This window comes from Giraffa tippelskirchi, chromosome 4 (assembly GCF_054371585.1).
Source record: "Giraffa tippelskirchi isolate mGirTip1 chromosome 4, T2T-mGirTip1v1.2.pri, whole genome shotgun sequence".
Classification (NCBI taxonomy): Eukaryota; Metazoa; Chordata; class Mammalia; order Artiodactyla; family Giraffidae; genus Giraffa; species Giraffa tippelskirchi.
The window spans coordinates 80,610,593-80,633,330 of NC_137278.1; the positions used below are offsets into that span (position 1 = coordinate 80,610,593).

General features: G+C 40.9%; 2 protein-coding genes across 8 annotated transcripts in view; one reads left to right on the top strand and one right to left on the bottom strand.

Moving 5' to 3' along the window:
* SOS1 (SOS Ras/Rac guanine nucleotide exchange factor 1) overlaps nucleotides 1-5,333 on the top strand; it is a 133,667-nt gene extending 128,334 nt beyond the window's left edge. For all 7 annotated transcript variants that reach the window (XM_081483221.1, XM_081483215.1, XM_081483217.1 and 4 more), the window contains one exon: nucleotides 363-5,333. In XM_081483221.1, coding sequence (XP_081339347.1) covers nucleotides 363-854 — 492 coding nt within the window. In that variant the 3' untranslated portion in view covers nucleotides 855-5,333. The remainder of the gene's footprint in view (nucleotides 1-362) is intronic.
* A 7,230-nt stretch (nucleotides 5,334-12,563) lies between these two features.
* Nucleotides 12,564-22,738, bottom strand: part of ARHGEF33 (Rho guanine nucleotide exchange factor 33) — a 50,189-nt gene continuing 40,014 nt past the window's right edge. The window contains exons 15-16 of the mRNA XM_081590477.1: nucleotides 19,893-20,032; nucleotides 12,564-12,983 (exon numbers count right to left, since the gene is read on the bottom strand). Coding sequence (XP_081446603.1) covers nucleotides 12,854-12,983; nucleotides 19,893-20,032 — 270 coding nt within the window. The 3' untranslated portion in view covers nucleotides 12,564-12,853. The remainder of the gene's footprint in view (nucleotides 12,984-19,892; nucleotides 20,033-22,738) is intronic.

The window sequence follows — 22,738 nt, forward strand, 5'->3', positions numbered from 1 at the left end:
AGCAGAGCACCTGGGCAAGGCAAAACTCTTTGCAGAATACCATGAAATGTTATAGTAAACTTAACATTGTAAAATTGATAGGTAACATGCTAAATTGAAATGATCTTATATTAAATTGAGTGATAGGTAAGCAGCAGCAAACAACAAAATTTTGAGAAAAATAAAAACTTAACATTGAAGGAAAAAGACTTTTTTTAATGAATGAACTGCCATAACCTCCAATTTAAAGCATATGGCAAAACTCCCTGATCCACACCTAGAGTTCTTCCAATAACATATTTGAAAACCCAGTTTAATTCTTAGTATATTCATGGTGCTACATATGTTGTTAATAAATGTCTTTTTTTTTCCATTTATGTTAGATGATGTCTAAGCATTTGGACAGCCCCCCAGCAATTCCTCCTAGGCAGCCCACATCAAAAGCCTATTCACCACGGTATTCAATATCAGACCGGACCTCTATATCAGACCCTCCCGAAAGCCCTCCCTTATTACCTCCACGAGAACCCGTGAGGACACCTGATGTTTTCTCAAGCTCACCACTACATCTCCAACCTCCCCCTTTGGGCAAAAAAAGTGACCATAGTAATGCCTTCTTCCCAAACAGCCCCTCCCCCTTTACACCACCTCCTCCTCAAACACCTTCTCCTCACGGAACAAGAAGGCATCTGCCGTCACCACCATTGACACAAGAAGTGGACCTCCATTCCATTGCTGGGCCGCCTGTTCCTCCACGACAAAGCACTTCTCAGCATATCCCTAAACTCCCTCCAAAAACTTACAAAAGGGAGCACACCCACCCGTCCATGCACAGAGATGGACCACCACTGTTGGAGAATGCCCATTCTTCCTGAGTTCCTCTGGACCAGGATGTACGTTTTCCTAGCCCCAGATCCATTGCTGGCGATGGATGCACTGAACATGCCAGCACTGAGGAGTTAAAATGAGAACTCCAAACACTAACGACTCTACTTCAAGATGCAGTCATAAGACAATGAATTTCAACACGAACATACTTATAAAGTGAATATGGGAAGATTGATCTAGAGGAAGTGGACAACTGATTTCACCTGAAAATCAAGTAAAGGAACCTTTTGCCAGCCAGTAGGCAGGAGTCCTCTTTTTGTGAAGTGATCTTTATCATTGAAAGGGATGGAAAACAGTCTAGTGTCCAGCAGGCCCACATGATGACAGTTTTTGTAATTCAAAATATTATGCACTTTTTAAAAAGAAATCTTAAACAGGGATCTTCAAATCCTCCTTTGTTTTCCTTTGCTTTTACTCGTCCTACTTTAGAATATTTTCTTAAAAATCATTCAGAGGACTGTGAGGAAAGGCTGTGGTACCTGCCCTTGTTGGAATCAAGGCCCAGCACCATACTGCAGTCCTGTTTACAGATTATTACAGTGAATTGAATGGGTACCAAGGCTTCACCAAAGAGGTACTTTTTTTTTTTTAAGAATAATTATGCCAATTTTAAGAGCATCGCCCTACCCACCCTCCCTACACAAACAGAATGTGGTGGTGTTGCCTTCAAATGAGAAGTTTTGTGTCATTAACAATGACAGAAGAACTCTTCTAAAAATGTAACTGTCAAGCATATGATTTACATTTAGGAGACTGTTAATCTTTATGCTAGATTATCATTTCCCCCCTTTTCCCACAGAAGTTTACTGGTAACCCATGTCATGGCTTATAGCTGCCCCTCTAACCATACTGTGGAAATGCAGTCACCCGATGGGAAAGGAGCACTTGTTGGGCGTCGCTGACACCGGTCATGTTTGACTAATAGTTGAGTGATCAGCATATCTAGAATTACCTTGCATTGCCTAAATCATGTGTATATAGTGAATGTTATATAATATACCTGGCAGGTCTGTTTTAATTTAATTGAATAAAGATACAAATACTTTGTTTGGCTGGCATATATTAAATTATTATATGGAGAAAATGGTTGATTCTTATTTCTTTCAGTTGAAACACACACACACACACACACACACACAACACTAAGCATAAAAGCACGTATTGTGGTACGCCTTGGTTTCTAGTTCTGGATGTATGTATTCCTCTTAAAAGAATGATCTAAAGTTGCAGTTTGGCATGTAGGAAAATATTTGGTTAGAATAGGATGGGTATCTTTTAAGCAGAGCTTTGTAAGGTTTTTAATTTCCTAGGTAACATGTATTACAGTTTGGTAAAGTTTATATTAAACATTCTACCTTGCCTGAGGTCTTTGCTCTATCAGAACTATTTGTAATAGAACATCTACCTACATCATTACTATCATAATATGGATTATTCATTAAACCTATGTACTGACCTTCTGAGTCTAACAAATACTGTGACTGAAATGCATGCAACTTGTTGAAGAGAAAAAATGTTATTAATCTCCACTATAATATCTGTGAAGTGTGCAGTATTCCATCCTTAGTCATCAGTTCATCTGTATCTGCATGTGTCCTCTGAATAATGAAGTAACGTTTCAGCAGTTCTGTTAACCATGCCATTAGAGGCATTTTTAGAAGTGCTGCATCATGGTGGAAATCTAGTACTTTTAATAATTTTCTGTGATATTTATTAGAGCATTAAATGTACATCACAATAGTACAATATATAGTCCTTTAAGACCAGAATGTTGGTTGCATCATCATTAAAAATCCATCCTGTCATATCCTTTCTTATTTATTTGTTAGAATTGAATCTTTTGTTTTTAATATTTGTACCATTCCTATTAGGGTAGCCACTTTTATGAAATGTCTCCTTTCAAAAGTCTCCCCCCAAATTTATTTGAAATCCACTCTTGTTTGCAAAGCGTCCATAAGACCATTCATTCAACAAGTATTTATCTAAGCCTACTTACTAGTGCTGCTACAATTAATCATAACACATTCCAGAATTTCCATGACTTTTTATTAAACCAGCCTCATCATCCCTAGGATTTCCCTTTATGTGTCTTATGCACACTTCTCTTTAATTACCCCAACCCTAACTCCAAATGAGAACCTGAGAAAAGTCACATTGGAGCCCATTCAGTATCCCTCTGGCCAGTGTGTTAGCCTTCTAATAAGGTAATGACCTCTTTTCAACCTGCCTGATTGCATAAAGAAGAAAAACTCAGATTTGAAGTTCTAATCATACTTCTTCCAAAGGGAAGTATTCTTTTACCCTGGTGGTTCTAGGCGACCGCTTCACTGTGCATCAGCTGTATATGCATTGTGGATAGAGGATATTTGTACTCTGAAGTGTAAAAGTGGGGTCAAAATATTTTCTGCAGTGGTAACTGATTAGAAAATTTTCAATTGGATGTCCTTAAACAGTGGTGAGAAAACTGTATCCTTGCCTTCTTCACATGTGAAGCATTAACTCACTGGCAGATTTCCTCTTTGTAGTAACTGAAATCTACTTAATCTAGGGACAAGAAGTGGCTGAGAAGATAAATGCATCACCACAAAATTCTGCTTTTGAATTCAGGACATTACAAGACAGTGCAGCATGACCTTCCTAAACCACATTCCAAAACCTGGAACATTTCTTTTAGAAATGGAAATGCTCTTAGTTGTTTCAGTACCTCTGGATCAACAAAATGAAAATATTTCAAGGCTGAATTTACCTACATGGGCCAATAACCAATAGAAAGGGAGGCTTTTCACATCTAAGTACTTTTAAAACAGGAACAAATAAAGTACATGTTTCTAAATTTATTGAAAGGTTATTTACTCTTTCCACATCTCCAAATGTATTTTAAGACTACAAATTATCAGGAAATGTATAAACGTCAAAAGTTTGCTTAATTAAAGGTTGTTGGATATCAGATTATGTGTTCAGTAGGTTACTATGCTCTAACAAGTCAAGAATGAATCTAATTTTAGCGAAATTTAATGAATTTAAATTTCACATAAATTTAATAAATGTAAATTTAGCAAAGAGCATGCCACCCTAATTACACTGCAGTTAACAGTGTAGTGAGCCGTACTTTTTCAGTTGGAGGCTACATTGTGGTTCCAAATTCCTTAATGTGTTTTTCCCTACATTAAAAATTAAACCAAAAATTAGTTGGTATCTATGATCACTATCTTGTCTTAATTCTCAAATTTAGCTCACTTTAATCATGTACCTCATCGTTTGTCTTTTAATGACAGCTTAAATTCAGAGTTTTAAGTGGCTCAGCAAAATAGATAATGCAAATGGGGGGGATAATTCCAATGTATTAGTGTTATACATACTGAGGAAAACATATTTTTTTTCCCTCCAGATTCAGAAAGAAAAACCATTTATTTCTTGCTATTCTGCTGCTATAGGTAGGTTCACTTATCTTTTAACCTATATTGTATGACTGTCGTACAAGTGTAGGTCCTATGGAGTTGCACATTAGTCTTTACCAGTAAAATAAGCATCACAGGGTTAATACCAGTTTGGCTGAAAGAATTATGCAGTAAAATTATTTATAAGGGAAAGTGGTGACTTAGTTTATTTATTCAATATTTTTCTTTTGAAGCATCTCATTACTTTTAAAATGATTTCATAATCCTTTATACATGAGCCAATGAAATATTTTGAGCTCTAAAGAAAAGCATGAAGTCTATATGATAAATCTAAACCACAAAAGCACTTGTAACTTGTTTTGTAAATTTCATGCCTTATTTTCCATTTTTGACACCGTAAAGTGCATTTTCTGTCAACTGTGAGCAAATTTCCCTTTTGCCTTTAATGAAAATAGTGCATTAAGTAGCCAATTGCTGCAGAATTACAGAGCAAGTTAGCTAAAGGTGGCTCACATTGGACTACCACTCAAAGAAACAAGATGCATAGCAGATGGAAGTCACATGTGTGGCTTTAGGGAGAGCGCACCTGTGCCAGATGCATGCCACTTTTCAGTAGCTGCCAAATGTGCCTTTAATTAAGAACATCTCTAATTTTTTTCTTCAGATCAAGTCAGCATTTGGGGGCGGGATCAGGGGAGGGGACTCTGGGGTGCAAATATCTGGTGAAACCCACCAGAGAAGAAGCCTTCGTCTGTCAAAGTGACACGAATAACTTTAGTTGAAACATGTTTGTGTATATATATGTGTATTTGCCTTTGTTTAGTAGCACAGTTATTTGCTAAAATAATTGTCAAAAAAATTGCTCTTGTCAGTCTTTCTTTGATGTAAAAACAAAGTGCGGTCTACACATCTAATACGGCCTTTGTACCTAACCATGTTCGTAGGTAATCTTTGTACTCTGTGTGCAGCAGTATTTGGTTTGCATTTAAAGTGAAAATAATGGCTGTTATTTTTCTGGCATTACTAAGATAAACCGAAAAATAATAAAGAAAAATGCCTTACATAGCCCACACGTGTATTATTTTTGCATGTTTTATTTTAGAGAGCAACATTTTCTCTCAGTGACTCTCATTTTAGCTCATATTCTGTGTAGTTTGCTCTTAATCGTGCTCTTGCTTTGAGGTGCCTTTTTCTGTATCACAGTATTATAAAATAAATTGAATACTTCTTCCTGTTGCATACTCTATGAATAGAGTGAGTGGGAGGACTTTGGGATGAAAATTAGTGCTTTAGTGACCTTGGGTGTTACTTGGATAAGTTGCAGAGGGAGGGCTGAGGCATTTGTATTCCCTAAAAGAAGTTTTACAATACCACAGTTCCTCGAAAGGCAGGTTTTGCTGAGACCTGCTGGAACATGGCAGACTGACATTCAGCAATTCTTTGTAGGCTTGGCAGGAAAAGATCCAGCTTACAGCTGCACACTGTAAAGAATTATGCAAATGTGAGGTCATTCACGGTGAACTACAGAATGTGAAAACTCGTGATCCTGAGAGAGGCAATGCCCTTATTTAAAAATTGAAGCAACTGATTCCTGGTATTTGGAGGACTGCTTTCCAGAACAGTCAAAATTCACTGGGGTTTTTTTGTTTTTAACCCCTGGTTTAAAGACCCCAAATCATTAATTTGTACAAATTCCATTTGTAGTCCACTGTGAAATCTAAGTATGTATTATTGGGTATATTCTAGGTAATCAATTTAATAGCTATAGGAAGATAACATTAATATTGATTAGTCAGACCTGATTTCAAATTTGCTTTTGAAACATCAATTCTTTTGAATTTTAACCAGGTGGTTTGCCTTTTTACTTAGTCACTAGCTCATCACAGATTCAGGGCACTTGAGCCTCTAGGGTTCAGCAGAGACTACATTTTTGCAGACAGATGCAGATAGCAAGGAGGACTTTGCCTTGTGGCCATTCTAGTATTTTAGGACCCTTGACTATCACTGAAGACAAGAAAGAAAGCTACAGCCCATTTTTAGAAGCTAGTTTCTCTACCATCATGACTCATCTAGAAAAGGAAAAATCACTGTTGGTGGATTACAACAGGCAGGTGTGCTTTGGAGTCAGATTTCTGTGTTCACATTCTGGTTCCTTGACCCATTAGATGTGTGACTTTGGAGAAGGTATATAAATAATCTGAGTCTCTCTTTCTCAGTACATGAGGTTAATAGATCTATCTGGGACTGTTGTGAGCTTTAAAGGTAAGATGTGTAAAACCCAATGCCTTTCACAGAGTGAGTATTTAATAGTAACTAAAGTTATGAGGGCTGTATCTTCAGAGTGTGTCTGTTTTTAGGTATCTGTTAAGAGTTTGATTTCATCCTGAAGTTCCCATAATTTGATTACGTACCATACAGCTTCTTTGATGTTTACTGTCACTTAAATTGGTTTTGAGTGACCTTAGTTATAAACATTTGATAAGGGCCCATCTGACTATTCAATATTCAACAAATATTTATTGTATCTGGTACAGTTTTGATGTTAGGAATATAGCAATGAACAAAACAGACAAAAATCCGTATCATCATGGGACTAATAATCTAGTGAGGAAACGTAGACAAGAAGTAGTAAGAACAGATATGTGTAAGAATGTTGTAACTGCTATGAACAAAGGCCAGACAAGATGACAAGCAGAGGCAGGGGACGTGACACTTGACCTGTGTGGGGAGAGCCAGCCTCGTGCAGGAGGGGACACTGAGTAAAGCCTTGAAGGAGGTGCAGGAACGAGACATGCAAGTATCTAGGAAAAGAATACGCCAGATCACAGGGAACAGCCAATTCAAAAGTGTGGAGACAGGAACATACTTAATATATCTGAGGAATGGCAAGGCTACTTGTGTCTGGAGAAGATGAATATGAGTTAACAGGAGATGCCGTCAGAGGTTTGAGGAGGCCCAGACCCTTTGTAATGGCTTTTGTTTCTGTTTGAGAGAAATAGAGCCCTTAGAGGGTTCAATGTGATCAGATTTACATATTAACATCACCCTGGCTGTCATTCTGGCTGCAGTGTTGAGAATAATTTGAGGTTATGAGTGGGAATAGGGCAGCTAGCCCAGTAGACAGCAGATTGGCCAGGGTGATGGCAGAGAAGGTAGTGAGGCGAGGTCGGAGCCCTAATATATTGCTGACAACAGCTAAATTGCTGATAGACTTGATGTTGGGTTTAAGAAACAGAATTGTCAAGGAAGACTTGCAGATTTTAAGCCTGAGCAACTGGAAGGACAAAGTTATCAATAACTGAAGTGGGGAAGACTCAGTGGAAACAGGCTTGGGCTTCAATAAACACAGAAGACATCTGAGAAGTGCCCAGGAGACAGGTGGAAATGTGAGTCTGGAGTCTGAGAGAGAGTTCACTGCTGGAGATATAAAATTGGGAGTCACTCTCATAAACATTATATATTAAAGGCAACAAACCAGATAAGATCACCAAAGAAGAGAGTTCAGTTCAGTCGCTCAGTCATGTCTGACTCTTTGCGACCCCATGAATTGCAGCACACCAGGCCTCTCTGTCCATCACCAACTCCCAGAGTCTACCCAAACCCATGTCCATTGAGTCGGTGATGCCATCCAACCATCTCATCCTCTGTCGTCCCCTTCTCCTCCCGCCCCCAATTCTACCCAGCATTAGGGTCTTTTCCAGTGAGTCAACCCTTCGCATGAGGTGGCCAAAGTATTGGAGTTTCAGCTTCAACATCAGACCTTCCAATGAACACCCAGGATTGATCTCTTTAAAGAAGAGAGTACAGACTGGAAAAAGAAGAAATTTAAGCAAAGAGCCCTCGGGCATCGTAACATTAAAAGAAAGAGGAGAGAGGAGGAACCAACACATAGACCAGGAAGGAATGGAGGTGGAAATGGGGAGCCTGTTGTGTCCTTGAGGCCTAGTACAGAAATAATTTCTGAAGAAGGAAGTGATCAGCATGTCCAGTGCTATTTGATATGGGGAATAAAATGACAGAATTCGTTCAGCAAGGGTGAAAATCACCAGCGCCCTTGACAGAAGCAGTCAGCGGAGTGCTGTGGAATGGGAGGAAAGGAAGAGTTTCCTCTTTCAGGTATTACATCAAAGGAAGCCAAGAACTGAGACAGAGCTAGAGCAATCAAGTTTCTTTTGCTTAAAATGGGAGAAATAAAAGCTAAAGAGTTGGCCCCAGTTGTAAAAGAAAATGTGATAATGAGAAGAGGGGATGGGCTCGAGCACTAAGTGCAAACAGTCCACTTAGAAACACAGATGGGACCCACACCAGCCCTTTACAGTAGACACCACGATCTTCAGGTGAACAGGTTATATACATGAGGAAGAAACACTACACATTCAGTCTTCCTGCTCAGGATTAGGAGCACTGAATGCTACTATCTCTGAAAGGAATGAAACAAGAAGAAGGAATAAAAATATCTCTACAAAGATATTCAACACATTTGATAACTCATTAAAGATTATGCACTAAGCTCTTTGAAAGCAACAATAAATTTTGGGAAGCAAGTTATTTGGCTTGCAAATATACTATTTCAAATGTCTGATAATTTCCCAAAACAGTATTTTCAGCACTGCTTACAGCACATTCTTACGTTCTTATGTGTTTAAAATTTAGTGTCACACATCAATTTCTAAACTTTTCCCTTAAAATATAGAAGTGTCTCTCCCATCAGTTTTCTCAACCTTCTTTTAATCTATTTCCTTTTTGAAAAACTGTCTCACCCATTTTTCCCTCATCCCCTCCCTACCATGCAAGACTCACTGGCCTCTGCACAGATATTAAGATGCTCCCAGGCTGAGTGGGGAATGTACATGTTTAAGTCAAATTAGCTCTCAGGATATGAGAATCTCCAGTGTTCCCAGAGCATCCCTGTTTTAGCCTCAGGAAGGAAGTTTAGTATGGTGATATTTCAAGAGAAAATCTAGTCTGAAAACTAGACTTAATTTTACTATACAACTTAATGTAAGACATTCATTTTATCATGTTTCTAAGTGCATGCAATTGATTATTCAGAATATACAGTCAATTTTACCAGTTTCTTATAAAGAACACTGATCATGTATATATTTTTAATCAAATGATAGTAGAGGACACAGATGGTAAATTAAATAATTCAAAAAGATTCACTTGGGTTTTCATGAACTATCAGTTTTCTGTAACTCAAGGTAAGTATAATCCTTTATTCTGTCCTAAAATTCAATCTGTGTTTAGAAACAGTTTTCTGGTTTCTATACTGGCTCATTCAATTCACTGAATTGAAGTAGTGGCTCTCAAATTTCAGTGGGCCAAAGAATCACCTGAGTGCATTTAAAATGCAGACTCATAGGCCCCACTCTGAAATATTACAATAGAGTGGAACTGAAATGTTACCTAGGAATCTTCAATTTCCTAAGTGCCCTCATAGAGAAGATAATATATTCGTACAGACTTGAAGGAGGTGAGTGATTATCACAGGAGGTGCTATAGAAACACTTTTCATAGGGTTTTCCTTGAGCAAGCAAGAGACAGTAATTTCAAGAAGTTTAAACTATGATGAAATAATCCACCACAAGGAACCCCAGAAAGTTGGTCCATAAACTCCTGGTTCTATGAGGTTCCAGTTCTGGAATCAGAAAAGCAGGACAATCCTTGCCTGGGGTTCTATACAGACCTGACAAGAATGCAGAAGGAAGCAGTAGCCACTCCCAGCCTGGGCAGAAATACCCACTTCATTTTTGGTGGAGTGCTTCTTTCTGCTAATCCACTCAAACACTTCCAGAAGCTAGAAGTCAGTGGTCTCCTTTGTAAACCATGCTTCTCCAGAGGGCTGGAGGCAACAAGTTTTAGCAGTTTCCAAGTCTTCCCCACCCTGACCTCATCCCTAGTGTGACATCAGTTAAATATTATTAATCAATATCATTAAAGATCCTGTCTTCTCCTTCAGTTTATAGTGCTACTTATTAAGATTATGAAATCAGCCAGTACAACCTGGAAGAGTAGCAAACTGTTCTCTTTAATGGAGAGATGTTTTCTAATGCAGATGCTGTGAAAGTGGTAGTGGTGCCTTTACCTGCTTCTGATGACAACTGTATTTTATTTCCTTTGCGATTGATACTTTTCTTTCAAAAAAGACAGGAAAGTAAAGTGAAAACCCTGAGACTCTTTGACAAATTATGAGTAAAAATTAATTTCTGTGGTCTCTATCTTTTAGAGCACCCTCATTAATGTTGATATCAGCCATTTACTGAGCACCTACTATTCTAGAGGTGGAAAGAATTTCAAAAGCTCTGGTATAATTCCTGCCCTTGCAGAGTCTTACATTCTTGTTGGGAAGACAAGACACATCCATCAAAAGATAGACAAGTTACACCACAAGAGGCCACATAAAGATGAGGGTTAGATTTGGGTCTTGAAGATTAGCAGAGAAGGAGGCCAGAGTAAAGACATGAAGCAGGAGTGAAACTGAGCAAAGAGCATGGCTTGCCAGGAAATAATAAGAGCCCAGCTTAGCTGAGGTACAGTGGTTCACCCTGACTGCAAACAGGGAAAGAGGAGCCAGAGAAAAAATTGGAGCTGTACTGGAGGGAGAGAGCTTGAATGTCAAGTCAAGGAGTTTGGAATTTGACTGTTGACAAATAAGAACAGTCAAAGAGTTTGACACAGGCAATATTTGGGAATGAGATGATAGAGTCCTTGGGATGGATGGGAGCAAGAGGAAAGCTACCAGGAAAAAATCCAGATACAGGTGATTTAGACCCAGAGAGCAGCAACATTACGATTAGTTTTTATAGGTTATGTTCCTAAAATACAACTAAATGGAGTTGTGCTACAAATGTAGCATTAAGATTTTTCAAAGGATGTTATCAAAATGAAAATTTGGGAGGTGTGTGATATTTTTGAAACATTCCCAGTAATCGATCATTTCTATAATAATATGAAGGGGAAAGAAATTTTGTTTTTAATATTGTATTTATGAGCTTATGTCTATCTCCTGTTTCACTTTTCGTGTCCAGTCGATTTCACACTATGCTTTTAAGCACTGACCCCCCAAAACATCTGTGGCCTGATAATAGAAATCTAATTTCAAAGGAGTTCATTAATTTCAGAAAAATGAAAAGCTTGGCTTCAAATTAAATATCAGAAACTCCAAAAAGCTGGCAGTTATCCTGTGACTGTTCCAGACTCCTTTTGTTCAAGATGCTAATAGATGGGTTCCTGATTAGTCATCAGACAAGGAGAAGAAAACTTGTAAGACTTACAAGTGAAACTTCCCCTATTTTATCAAACAGTACATCACTAGAGGAACAGCACTCTGGAGAAGTCAGCTGCGGTACCAAGATTCTCAATGAATAGTAGCAACCTATGCCCCAAATTACAGAGAACTGCCTAGAAATAGAGGCGGATTGTTTAAACCCAATTGTTTTCTATTATGATTCCGAAGTCTAGGCATGTCAAGGACGTGGACCATCTGAGCCATGTCTGTGTGGAAACAGAGCACATTTTATTTCCCCATAGCCAGGCAAGCCTCATTGCAATAATTCTTCTGCCTGTACTGTAAGAACTTTCTTTTCAACTTACTTCTGGAAAACAGAATAAGGTGATGCTAGCTGTAAGCTTTCATTCTGACTTGGTGTTTGTAGCAACCACCGTGTGTGAGCCAGTAAAGTATAGATGATGTTGCTACCTTCTTTACAGACTGAAGAACGTCTTTTAAGACAATGTGGCTAAATCAATGCTTTCTTCTCAGTCCACGTGGTCATGAGTGTGAGTGACACACAGGATCACTGGTGGATCTTTGAATCCTGAGTATTAATAAAACATAGACTATGGACTTTTTCCCGTCCGCAGCACAACCCACAACCCACATGAGGAAGAATGTTTCTTTGACCTCCCAGTTTCTAGAGGAATTACTGTTCCCTGCACTGGTTTTCATAACCATAGAACAAGAGGAATACTACTCTTAAGGTTCTTTCCCTATTTGCATATCAACATGTCTAAGCTTTGAACCTTCTGTGTCATGGTTTAAGCACAAATTTTCCACAACTCTTATTTGCAGCACATAATACAATGGTGTTAACTGACTCTTTGCCTTAAGGGATGTTAGGTGTTGCCTTGGGGTTTTTGGAAGATATATAGCATGACAGAACTGGCCCCTAGCATGGTGTATACTAGTCTAAGACGAAATGAATAAGCTAAATACCTCGGAAGCATAAATTTCACATCCATGTTAAATATGAACATGCTCTATATTATACTGGGGGAATGACTTCAAGGTGGAAGTTTTCTTACAAGCATTTATTTTCCTCCAAATTCATCGTGTCTTTGTAATGCTGTGGAAAGTCTTCATTCCCCTTGTCCCAAGTGTTGCTCAAAGAGCCAGCTCTCAACCACAGACTAATCTTCATCTCTTCAATGTCCTGTATGTTGATTTAGTTTCATATGTAAGTATTTATATTAGTTTTCCTCAGGGATTTATACATCAATATATATATATATATATATTCCTACACAGATATATACAAGCTTTTTATCCTCATCTTACCACTTGACAATACAACTTTAAGTATGTTTTACACAGCTGTTCCTTGGTCAAGCTCATTTGCAAGAGCAAGTCGGTTTCTGAAGAAATCTTGTTTGGTGGGTGAAGGATCCATTGAGGGATTCTCATTAGTTTTTTCCCTGTATTCTGATCCACTGGACCTAAAATCTCAGCACACAGATAAAGTACAGGTTGATTTGGTTTTAATTGTTTTCAAATATTTTATCTAACCAAATTGTTTTGCATTTGTAAAACAGTTGCCTCCTAGATCTGGAATAATTTTTACTTCCCTTGAATTTCATGACTCAGGACATGTGTAACTAAGAGTTGCAGTGCACATAAAGTGTTTACCTTTCTAGTGCTTTATGGGGACACTTGTGACAATTGTGTATGACAGTGTAAGAAATCGTGTAATAGCATTGTCAATGGGGGAGAAAGGATTAGAAAATTCAATAAATCCTATTTTCAATTCAATCAAGGAACTACTACACAAATTACGAAGGCCCTTAGATTTTAAGGGATAGAATTCATTGCTCTCAACCAAGGTTATCAAGGGCCTTTACTTAATCTGGGCATTACATTACAAACTCTTGCTTTTGCTTGTTTTCATTTTTAAATGAAAAATTTATTGAAGCCAACCACACATATATGCTACATTTGGTAGAATGCAGAAATTAGTACAGTAATCAGATTAAGGAGATTCTATTATCTCAACCACATAGGAGACCAAGCCCAATCAAGAGGCAACAACTCAAAACAGTCCAATTGAGTCCCCAGTCGAGGGTGTATTCTTCCTTTCTCTTGGTTAAGCCAGTTGGGTAATCCATTCCAGCTCTGCACCTTCTCCAGTTTGTTCATGTCAGAAGTCCCTAGAGGGAGGAGGCTTTCTGGAAATAACCTCTGATAAGCTAGGCTGGGGCCCTTTGGCTAGCTTCAGCTCTGAGCTACAACGGGTGAAAACTAGCCCAGTGACTAAGAAGCAATATCAAAAGACCTCATGCAAGGTGTATGACAGTGACGTTAGACATGAAGTTCTTTGTCCAAAGCTCCTACACAACTGAGCAAGTTCTCCATATGCCGAGGCAGAGTCAGGCATGCTTCCACTATCCACAAAAGAAGGATACATTCTTTCACTATCGTAGATACACTATGAATGTCCTCACTGTTGCTATTAGATAAGTTAATTATGACTCTTTCATTTACTGAAATCATTGGGCAGAATGCAAACATTCCTTTACCTTATTTAAGGAAAGAATCTGGATCCAGGCAAAGACTAAAATTCTGATGTCTGGAAACCTGATAACTGATTGGATTTTTTTTTTTTTTTAAGTCTGACCCTGTTATTTGGTTTCGCAGATGAAGGCCTTAGCTGCCTACCACACTTCCTCCATCTGGTCAGTAAGGAGCCCTTTTCCACTATATCCCAGTACATAGAGGAAGAACTTTCTCTCCTCAATCCCAGTACATCTGGGTGTTCATTAAGTAAGATGATGGCTGGCTGGGGTGAAAGTCTCTTTCCTTTTCAGAAGCCACCTGCTATTCTCCCCTGAAACCACCTCCTCAAGGCCCACCCTAAAGCTCCAGGCTTTCTCTCAGAACTCCCCGCTACCTCCAGTTCAAATCATCCCTGGTTGGTGCACTTGTGCCCCAACTGTTAGGAAGATAGACTTTTGACCATGTCATTCTTTCCCCATACCTTCTGTTATCCAGAAGACTAAGAATGCCTAAAGCATTGGGGGGGTGGGGGTGGGGTGGGTAGGGGGCAGGAAGTAGGAAGCAAGATTTGAATCTGGCTGCTGTTTCTTCTAAATTGTTTCCCCGCATGATAGTTTCTCATCAGAAAACATTCATCATAACTTAAAATCTTTGCCTTCCATTTCCCCTCTTAGCTACATCTGATCTCTCCAAAACCCACCATGTCATACTTTGATGGTTCCAACATGCAACTGATTCATGTTTACCTGGAAATGGGAAAGCTCTGATGTCACCACCAGCCCCAAGGACCACAGAAATCTTCACCAGTTGAGTTCCCATTTCTGAAACAAATGCCAAAATCGCCCTGTCTAGTTTCCAAAGTCCACAAACTCAGCTTAGTATTTTTCTTTTTTAACTGCTCTTCTCACAAACCACCTTTCTGTCTGCAGGTGTGTGAATGGCTCCACATTTCTTGATATTAACTAACAATAACTTGCTAATCATTTTCAAGATCTAGTATTCTATTGTAGCCATGGCTAGAAGCTAATTTTCACCCTTTTAAAGATATTTTTAGCTGATTTCTTTCTAATGCTTACATGGTATATGAACACCTCAACTCTTGGACCCTTGTGAATGTGTGGTTGTCAGGTTCTAGAGTAACGATGCATACCTAAATTACTGAAAAATAACCTGTGGAATCTAGGTGAAAAGCTAGTGGATTTGCTTTTTATCCCCTTTCTCTACAAAACAAATGGCTTTTGAGTTGCTGGGGCCATTCTGGCTGACTGCAGAGGAACACACATAAGGGCCAGGCAGGCAAACGCTTGCTGGGCAAGATCTGGATGGCTGCCAGTACATTCTGACACAGCCATCTAAATGTCTGATGGCAGGGGAACGCACCTGTCACTGACTTTCCTTCCACTCAACTGACAGAGAGAAAAATCACAAGTTGGGTAGGTCATGCAAGTATCAATTCGCTACAGTAAGCCGTAAAGTTTATCTGGAGCTGGGGACAAGAAGAGGGCTGGAATCAGTGGTGCAGGAGCCTCTGACCTAAGAAGGGTTGCTTTTCTGACTGCAAAGACTTTAGGAACATGCAGATGGAGAAGAAAGGGAGCAGGGGAGCACCCATCCTGTCGGCCACATCAGTTGGTCCTGACAATCAACAGGGTGACAAATGCACACTCATTTAATGTAGATGTGTAAAGGGGTTACTATGTTCTAGGCGCTAAACCTTGTAGCTGGGTCACTCTTATATTTGGATCTTAAGCTTCTGCTGACAGAACCTAGAACACTGAAGACCCTTAACTTAGTGACTGATCTCAAATGACTACTGAGTAACATCTATAATCAGGTTTAAGTAAATGTTTTCTCTTCAACCATCTCCTTCTGTTTTCAACTTATATAGGGAATTAAAATGGGAAATGAGAGAGAATCCCAAAGTGGGTAAGAATGGAGGAAGAACTTGAGACAGGCTCTAAGGAGGTAGAGAAGAACATGAGGGTGCAGTTATCAATGGATTCTTTAGTTGTCGTGCTTTCTATGACATGGTCTGCTCCACGGTCGAGGCTGGGCAGATGGCAAAGGCAGGATATCATAAAAGTGGACTCACTGACACTCAATCATGTGGGACTCTGTGGAAGTGCTCTCTCTGCAGTGTGTGATTAAAGAAAGAAGAGATTTCCATGGGACTGGTAGAGGGAGGGTGCTGACCGGGAAAGAGACCCCCTGAGGCATGTAAATTACAAAGTGCTAAAGAGGAAGAAACAAGTGAGGAAGCAGAATTAATCATTTGGATGCCATATTCTTTGTCTTCCACTCCCACGAGAGTTGAGGATAAAAAGAGCATGTACATCCCTGCCGCTAAGCTGTCTTACAGAACCCTCTTCCCCCGTGCACACCCCCAACCAAGACTATGTATTGGCCTTAGTGTAAGATTCATACATAGGGATGAAGTAACATCGGTCTCAGACTTCAGGACAGTCTAGATTTAAGTTTTTGAAAGCTTCCAGGTCAGTGCTTGCACAATGGGATGGTCTACCTTCCATCCTGCTCAAAGGCAGGGGGACAAGGATTCAGTCCAGCATCAACCTATCACATGAGGTCTGTTCTGTTCCTGGCTTCTAAGAATCCTCACTTAAAAATTTTTAAAATCACTTAACGTTTTCCAACTTTAAGATATGTCGTCTTTATTTTGACCAATTCTGGGCAGCTCTCAAGGACATGTGACCTGGTATCTACCCAGGACGAATGTGCCTGAGATAGAAACGGTCAGAGCATCATCCTCTCCCCCAGATATCTTGGGCATTTTTCATGACTTTTTTTTTTATGATGTCAACTTGACTCTCCCTTTTGAATCCTTGTGGGTATGAGCATTCGGCCCTCCCAGCCTCAGAGGGAAGAGAACCCTTTCTCAGGTTTTCTGTTGCATCTGGCTCCATGCCTAGCTTCATCCCGAAGCAGCATTCTGGGTGTGTGGGGCCACCAGCCAAACAAGCCCCTATGGATACAAAAAGTGTGTCAGTGTAGACAGGAACGAGCCTCCAGAGGGCTGTGGGGAGGCAGGCAGTGAGCCCCGGGTGTGACACAGGTAGCTGTTCTGGCTCTGATCCGTTTTGGACCTCTGAGGCCAGCCTCTAGCCTGACTTCAGTACCCAGGATGAACCATGTCTTGAAGTCACAGGGCTTGCTGCCAGCCTGACCTCCCAACACATGGGAGGAGGATGGGCAGAGTGTCTCTTTCTAGTTCCTCCCTGTACCTGTCCATATGCCTGGCTTCCGTCTGCCAGTTCCTACATAACAGCTGGGACCAACCAAGTCACTCACAATTCCTAGACAAGCATTTCACACAGTACATGTGTATGATAAAGAATGCTTCTTCATTCATGAGACGAGCCAAGCGTTCTCATCTGAGTTGAGAGCCGCTGACCTTTCTGTGCTATGCTGGGGCCTCCCTGCCCTTTGTCTCTACTTTAGCAAAATGGAACAAACTTTCCAAGGTTCTTGGATGAAAATGCTCAGGAGAAGCTACTCAAGCTGCTTCTTTACCCAGAGCCAAGTCTCCAGAGTGCCCACCACAGCACCCTGGATACAAGGCGACAAGCAAGTATCACACAGCAGTGCTCACAGTCCTACACAAGATGTAAAAAGCCAGGAAAGCCGACCAGAGGGAGCAACAACTGTATAGCACCACCTTTACTTCCATCCGTATAACACTTCGGATTTTAAATACAAAGGCAGTGCCAGAAGTGGTGGCAAATTGGATTGAGGCAGGAGGGACCTGTCTATGATAAAAGTAGGAGAGGACTAAGGGGATCCATTTGACCCTCCAGAAAGGATCCCAACAATCTGCCCGAGTGCTGAAAGTAATTATCCAACATGAAAATTTGGAGAGTCCACAGCAAGACCTTGGCACTGAACCAAGGGCTATGGGAAGCTATGAAAGATAAAATCTGGCCTTCTACGTGGTCATTAAAATGATGGGTCCCAGGCCACATTGATTTCTTGTTTCAAGCATTAAAAAGATGTGATCTCCCAGACTGATCTACAACAAAGTCAAAATACAGATAAAGCAAATCTCAAGCTAGAAAGCACTCGGGTGGCAGTGATCTCCCACCCATTGTGGGTGTCCCTTTCACAGCCTCCCTGATCAGGGTCATCCAAATCCTCCTTAGGAGAACCCACTGCCTCATGGGGCAGCTAGCCCCAGTTCCAGGCAGCTGCGTTTTAAGAAAGTTCCTCTCTTATCCATTGCTCCTGGTTCTGTCGCTTGGATACAGAGCAGGCAAGTTCACTCCCTTGGTAACTGGCAGAGTGTTTTCTTATATCTCGCTGAAAAACGGGAATGTGCAAAGGAACCAGTGACAGATCCATGACTCAGTGCTTTCCAACAGGCAGCACACAGTCATTATAAATGGCAAAAAGTGATTGTTTTCTTGGGAAATACTGTGGTTTAAAAATAAGTAAAAATAAAAGGCTCAAGCAGTGGTCTTAGGAGCCTGGAGTTCTTAGCAGGATTCAGAAGCCTGCATTCCAAAGTCAGGCTGGAGAACTGTCTCCAGGTCTCTCCACTGTCATACGTGACAGGAGGTGCTGGGTCGTGAAAGATCTAAATCTATGGTCCTAGAAAGGGATTCAATTCTCAGCTCATTACCCCCAAATCAAGGGGCTCCAGCACTCACGCATGCCCGGGCTACTCTAGCAAACCTGAAAGGGCTAGAATAGGAATAGGGCTATCTCTGCAGGATTGCTGCACCCCTTCCCTCTTCTTCCACTAACAATGGGTGGGACCAACGATCAGAGAGACCTTCTAATCTCAGTACTACCCTCCCTCTAGGAGAGGAATTAGACAAACCAGCCACAAAAGTCCTCAGCCCAAGCCTGCCCCCAATTCTTCCATCAAGACCACTATCTAAATTGGGAGAAAGTGATTTCCCTGTGTTTCCTCACACAGGAACTCCAAACTCTATGAAGTCAGCAACGGTGCCTTTAACTTTTCCATCGACTAAAATAGGCTCACTGTGAGAACCTCCTCTTAACAAGGGAAACTAAGCACCAGGCAACAGCTCTCTCTAAGGGGGAGACAATAGGCCTGAGGACGGGTGGAGAAAGAGACAGCAGTCTCCCAGGTGGGTGATGGCTGGACTGGGGATCCCCCCACTGCCAAACGCTAACACTCAGTGCTTTCATCTTACGTTTCATGCTGGCATTTGGCCAATGCCTCCCGGTCTGTGAGTCAGTGCTTGTAAGTGCTGACCAAAATGACAGGTGGGTGATACCACACAGCAAGGGCTGAGAATCTTAGAAGGACCACAGGAAAGAAATGCCTTGCTTTTGCCTCCTATGGAGTACGGAAACTCCATTAAAGTGATTTTTTAAGTGGGACCCAAGCCAAATCCACCCAATCATTTCTGCTAGGGAAAACACAGGCAGATGTCCCCCAGATATGCACTAGCAACCAGGATAACTACAGGCCCCTACAGGCGGAAGAGCTGCAATGCGTGAGAAAACCTTCCACAGGTGGGGAGGTTCTGATGGTGCACCCACTACACCCAACCCCAATAGTGGATCCCACTCCTCACGCCCATGGGGATTTCCCAGGAGACCTCCTCTGCCCACTCCTCCCAGGACACAGGACTTTGGGAACAAGGAGGCAGGGCTAAAAGACAGAGGCGGCAGAGGACAGAGCCGAGTGTGCTTTTACTCTAGGAGATCACAATGAGAAACATCTTCACCTGGCAGGAATTGTGGCTACTGGGTACAGGCACTGAGCTTGAAGCAGTTGTGTAAAACCAGGCTACTTGTTACTGTTAAAACCTCAAGACTTAGCCCACAGGAAATGAGTTACAATGCTGTCTTGTCTAAGGGCTACTCACTTCTTTTTAAAGAGCTTGCGGAAGGAGCTGCGAAAGCCCCCTTTCTGGTCTTGCCTGGGGTTTTGATCGCTGAAAGATGTTTGTTCGCTTTCTCTTTCTTCCTTTGGACAGAATCTGGTGGCATCTTCTAAATGCATCTCCTGAAAACACAAAAGAGGAGTGTATTTTTACTCTTTTCCAAAGTTAACATTGATCCTGACTATGGGACATTTTTTTTAACCTCTCACTTTCCACTCCTACCCCGAAAGACTAATGACAGGCACCTATTCCAACTAAAGCAAACCTGGGCTAATTAAGAAACTAGATCTAGGGATTCTTTGGGATTCTACTAAGATTCATAACTAAATAATGGAGATCAACATTTTGATGGCTGAGTATGGCATTTTTGAAAGTGTGGTCCTGGGGCTACAGGATCAATTGGGGCTTTCATTTAAACGTAGGCTCCTGAGCCCTAAACCAGACTATCTGAATCAGAATCTCTGCAGTTAGGCCTAGCTAATCTTTTTGCACACAGATTAGGAAAACCAGCAGTTTAAGGTATGTTCTTGCCCACCTGCACTTAATGTTTATATGAATCACCTGGGAATCTTGCTAATATGCAGATTTTGATTCAGTTGGTCACAGGTGGAGCCCAAATTTTGCATCTATAACAAGCTCCCAGTAAAGCATTTACTACTCGTGCAAGGACCATATCTTGAGAAGGGGACTTTTTAGGGACTTTTTAGGAACTAAATCTACTAATAGTTGAAGGAAAATCTTTCTGTGGAATCACGATCTTGAGATCTTGATAAGATCTTGCATTTGTGTAGCATTTCACACTTTACAAAGCATATTCACAAACTTTATCTTATTTGGCCTTATTCTCACAACAACCCTGTGAGGTAGGTAAGGTATGGATTGTCTTATTTCATAGATGAGAAAACTGGAGGCAGAGAAGCCAAATGAATTGTCCAGAAGCACACAACTATTTGGCAGCAGAGTCAGGATTAGAACACGGATCTCCTGACTCCCAGTCAGGTGCTCTTGCCACTAAAGCATATTGTCTTCTTTCTTGACTCTTAGAGACAGAACACTAAAGACTAGGGTTTGGCTGGCTCTGAGGGCAAGGATAGCAGATACACAGTATATCTGAGGAGATGGAACCCTAGGAGCTTTGCACATCTCATCAGGAAAGAGCTGATATCTTTACAGATGGGGCTTTTGAAGGGCTCATCTTTTGCAACTAAAACCCCATCTCACTCTGATTAATGATTTTTGCCTGGCAAAATCATTTGTTGAGCTCCCAATTTTTCACACATCAACTAGGGGAAAAAAGACATTTGTATGAGCATATGAAATAAAAGCATTCTTTGCAGCTTATACTATAGGAGTTAAAAAATTTTGTATGTGTATCTCTGCCCATTCCAAGTCACTTTGAGTTGGCACTATTATTTTCTACTTCCCTTGTTAATGAACTTTAAAAATATATAGATCTCTTTCATTTTTGCATCCAACTTTTTTTTTTTTTTTTTTTGGCCACGCTGTGCAACATGTGAGATCCTATTTCCTGACCACGGATCAAACTTATCAAACTCATGCCATCACTACCCCTCCCTGCATTGGAAGCACAGCGTCTCAACCACCGGACTGCCAGGCAAGTCCCTAAACTTTTAAACTTTGACACATGCCTAACTTTGATTTATCTAAGAAATTTTACCTAATCGAACTGTATAAAGTTCAGAGTTGAAAATCAGAGGCAGAAGGAAATCTGAGAATTTCCGGGGCCCTTCAGCAACCTTCACTGGGAACACTAAGGTATTTCTGCCTTTTAGGAGCTAGACACAGACTTTGATTTCTGGAGTCCAGATGGGCTGGAAGCTCCAAGGTTCTTCATGTTCCTCTGGCCTAATGTCCACCACTCCCACCTGGGGAAGTATTCAAAAGAAGACTCACTCCTGCCTTTTTTTTTTTTTTTTTAAGGCCCATGAGCTTTCTTTTTTATATTTCCCTACACCATTCTTCACTTAGCCAATAGCTAAGCAGCTTTTAAAATTGAATTCAGACGTTCAAACTATCTAAGACTTCTCTGAGGGTTTAAATAGAGACCCTCCCATGTGCTCCCACGGTTTATTATAATTCTGTTTATGTGTCTCCTTCAGGGCTAAGCCAGTGGCCTTGGAGGGCGGAGACTGGATGTCGTTTATTTCTGAACCCTCAACACTTAGCACAGAGCCTGGGATGAGGCAGGCGGTCAGGGTTTGCTGAAAAATGAATGAAGGGAGTCAGTGATCTTCAATCTCTTCCCACTCCTTTAGAAATAGGAAAAGGTGGGACGCAGGGCCCTCACTCCTGTGGAATAATCGTTTCTCCTGGAGGCAAAGGATCCCTAGTGCTAGATCTAAGGGACACTTAGTGAAGGACAGTCCTGGACTCACTTTCAAGGTGTTTCAATCAATAGAGTGCTGCCCTGTATATCCTAACCCTGCTTCTAAAATGTTAAACAGGAAGAATGGGAGCACAGCTCAGAGCCACTCCGTTACTCTCTACTTCATCAGAAATTGCCTTTGTTCCAATCACTTGCGGAGACATTGTTTATTCAGGAACTATTAGTCCTTTCACGAATATGTATTTAAACACTTCTTTAAATGTCCCAAGGCTTGCAGATGTCAAGATCAAACATCAAACATCCATATAGAGGCCAAAAAAGGTGTTTGTGAGTCAATGCTTTCTGGACAGTTTGGTGCTGTCTTCGGCCAACTGGAGTCTGCAAAGTACCATGACACCCTTTTCCAGGCAAAAGGAAAGCAAGCGGAAGTGAACTTTTCAAGAGTCCTCAGGGAGAGAGGGCAACTTGCCTCCTCCCTAAC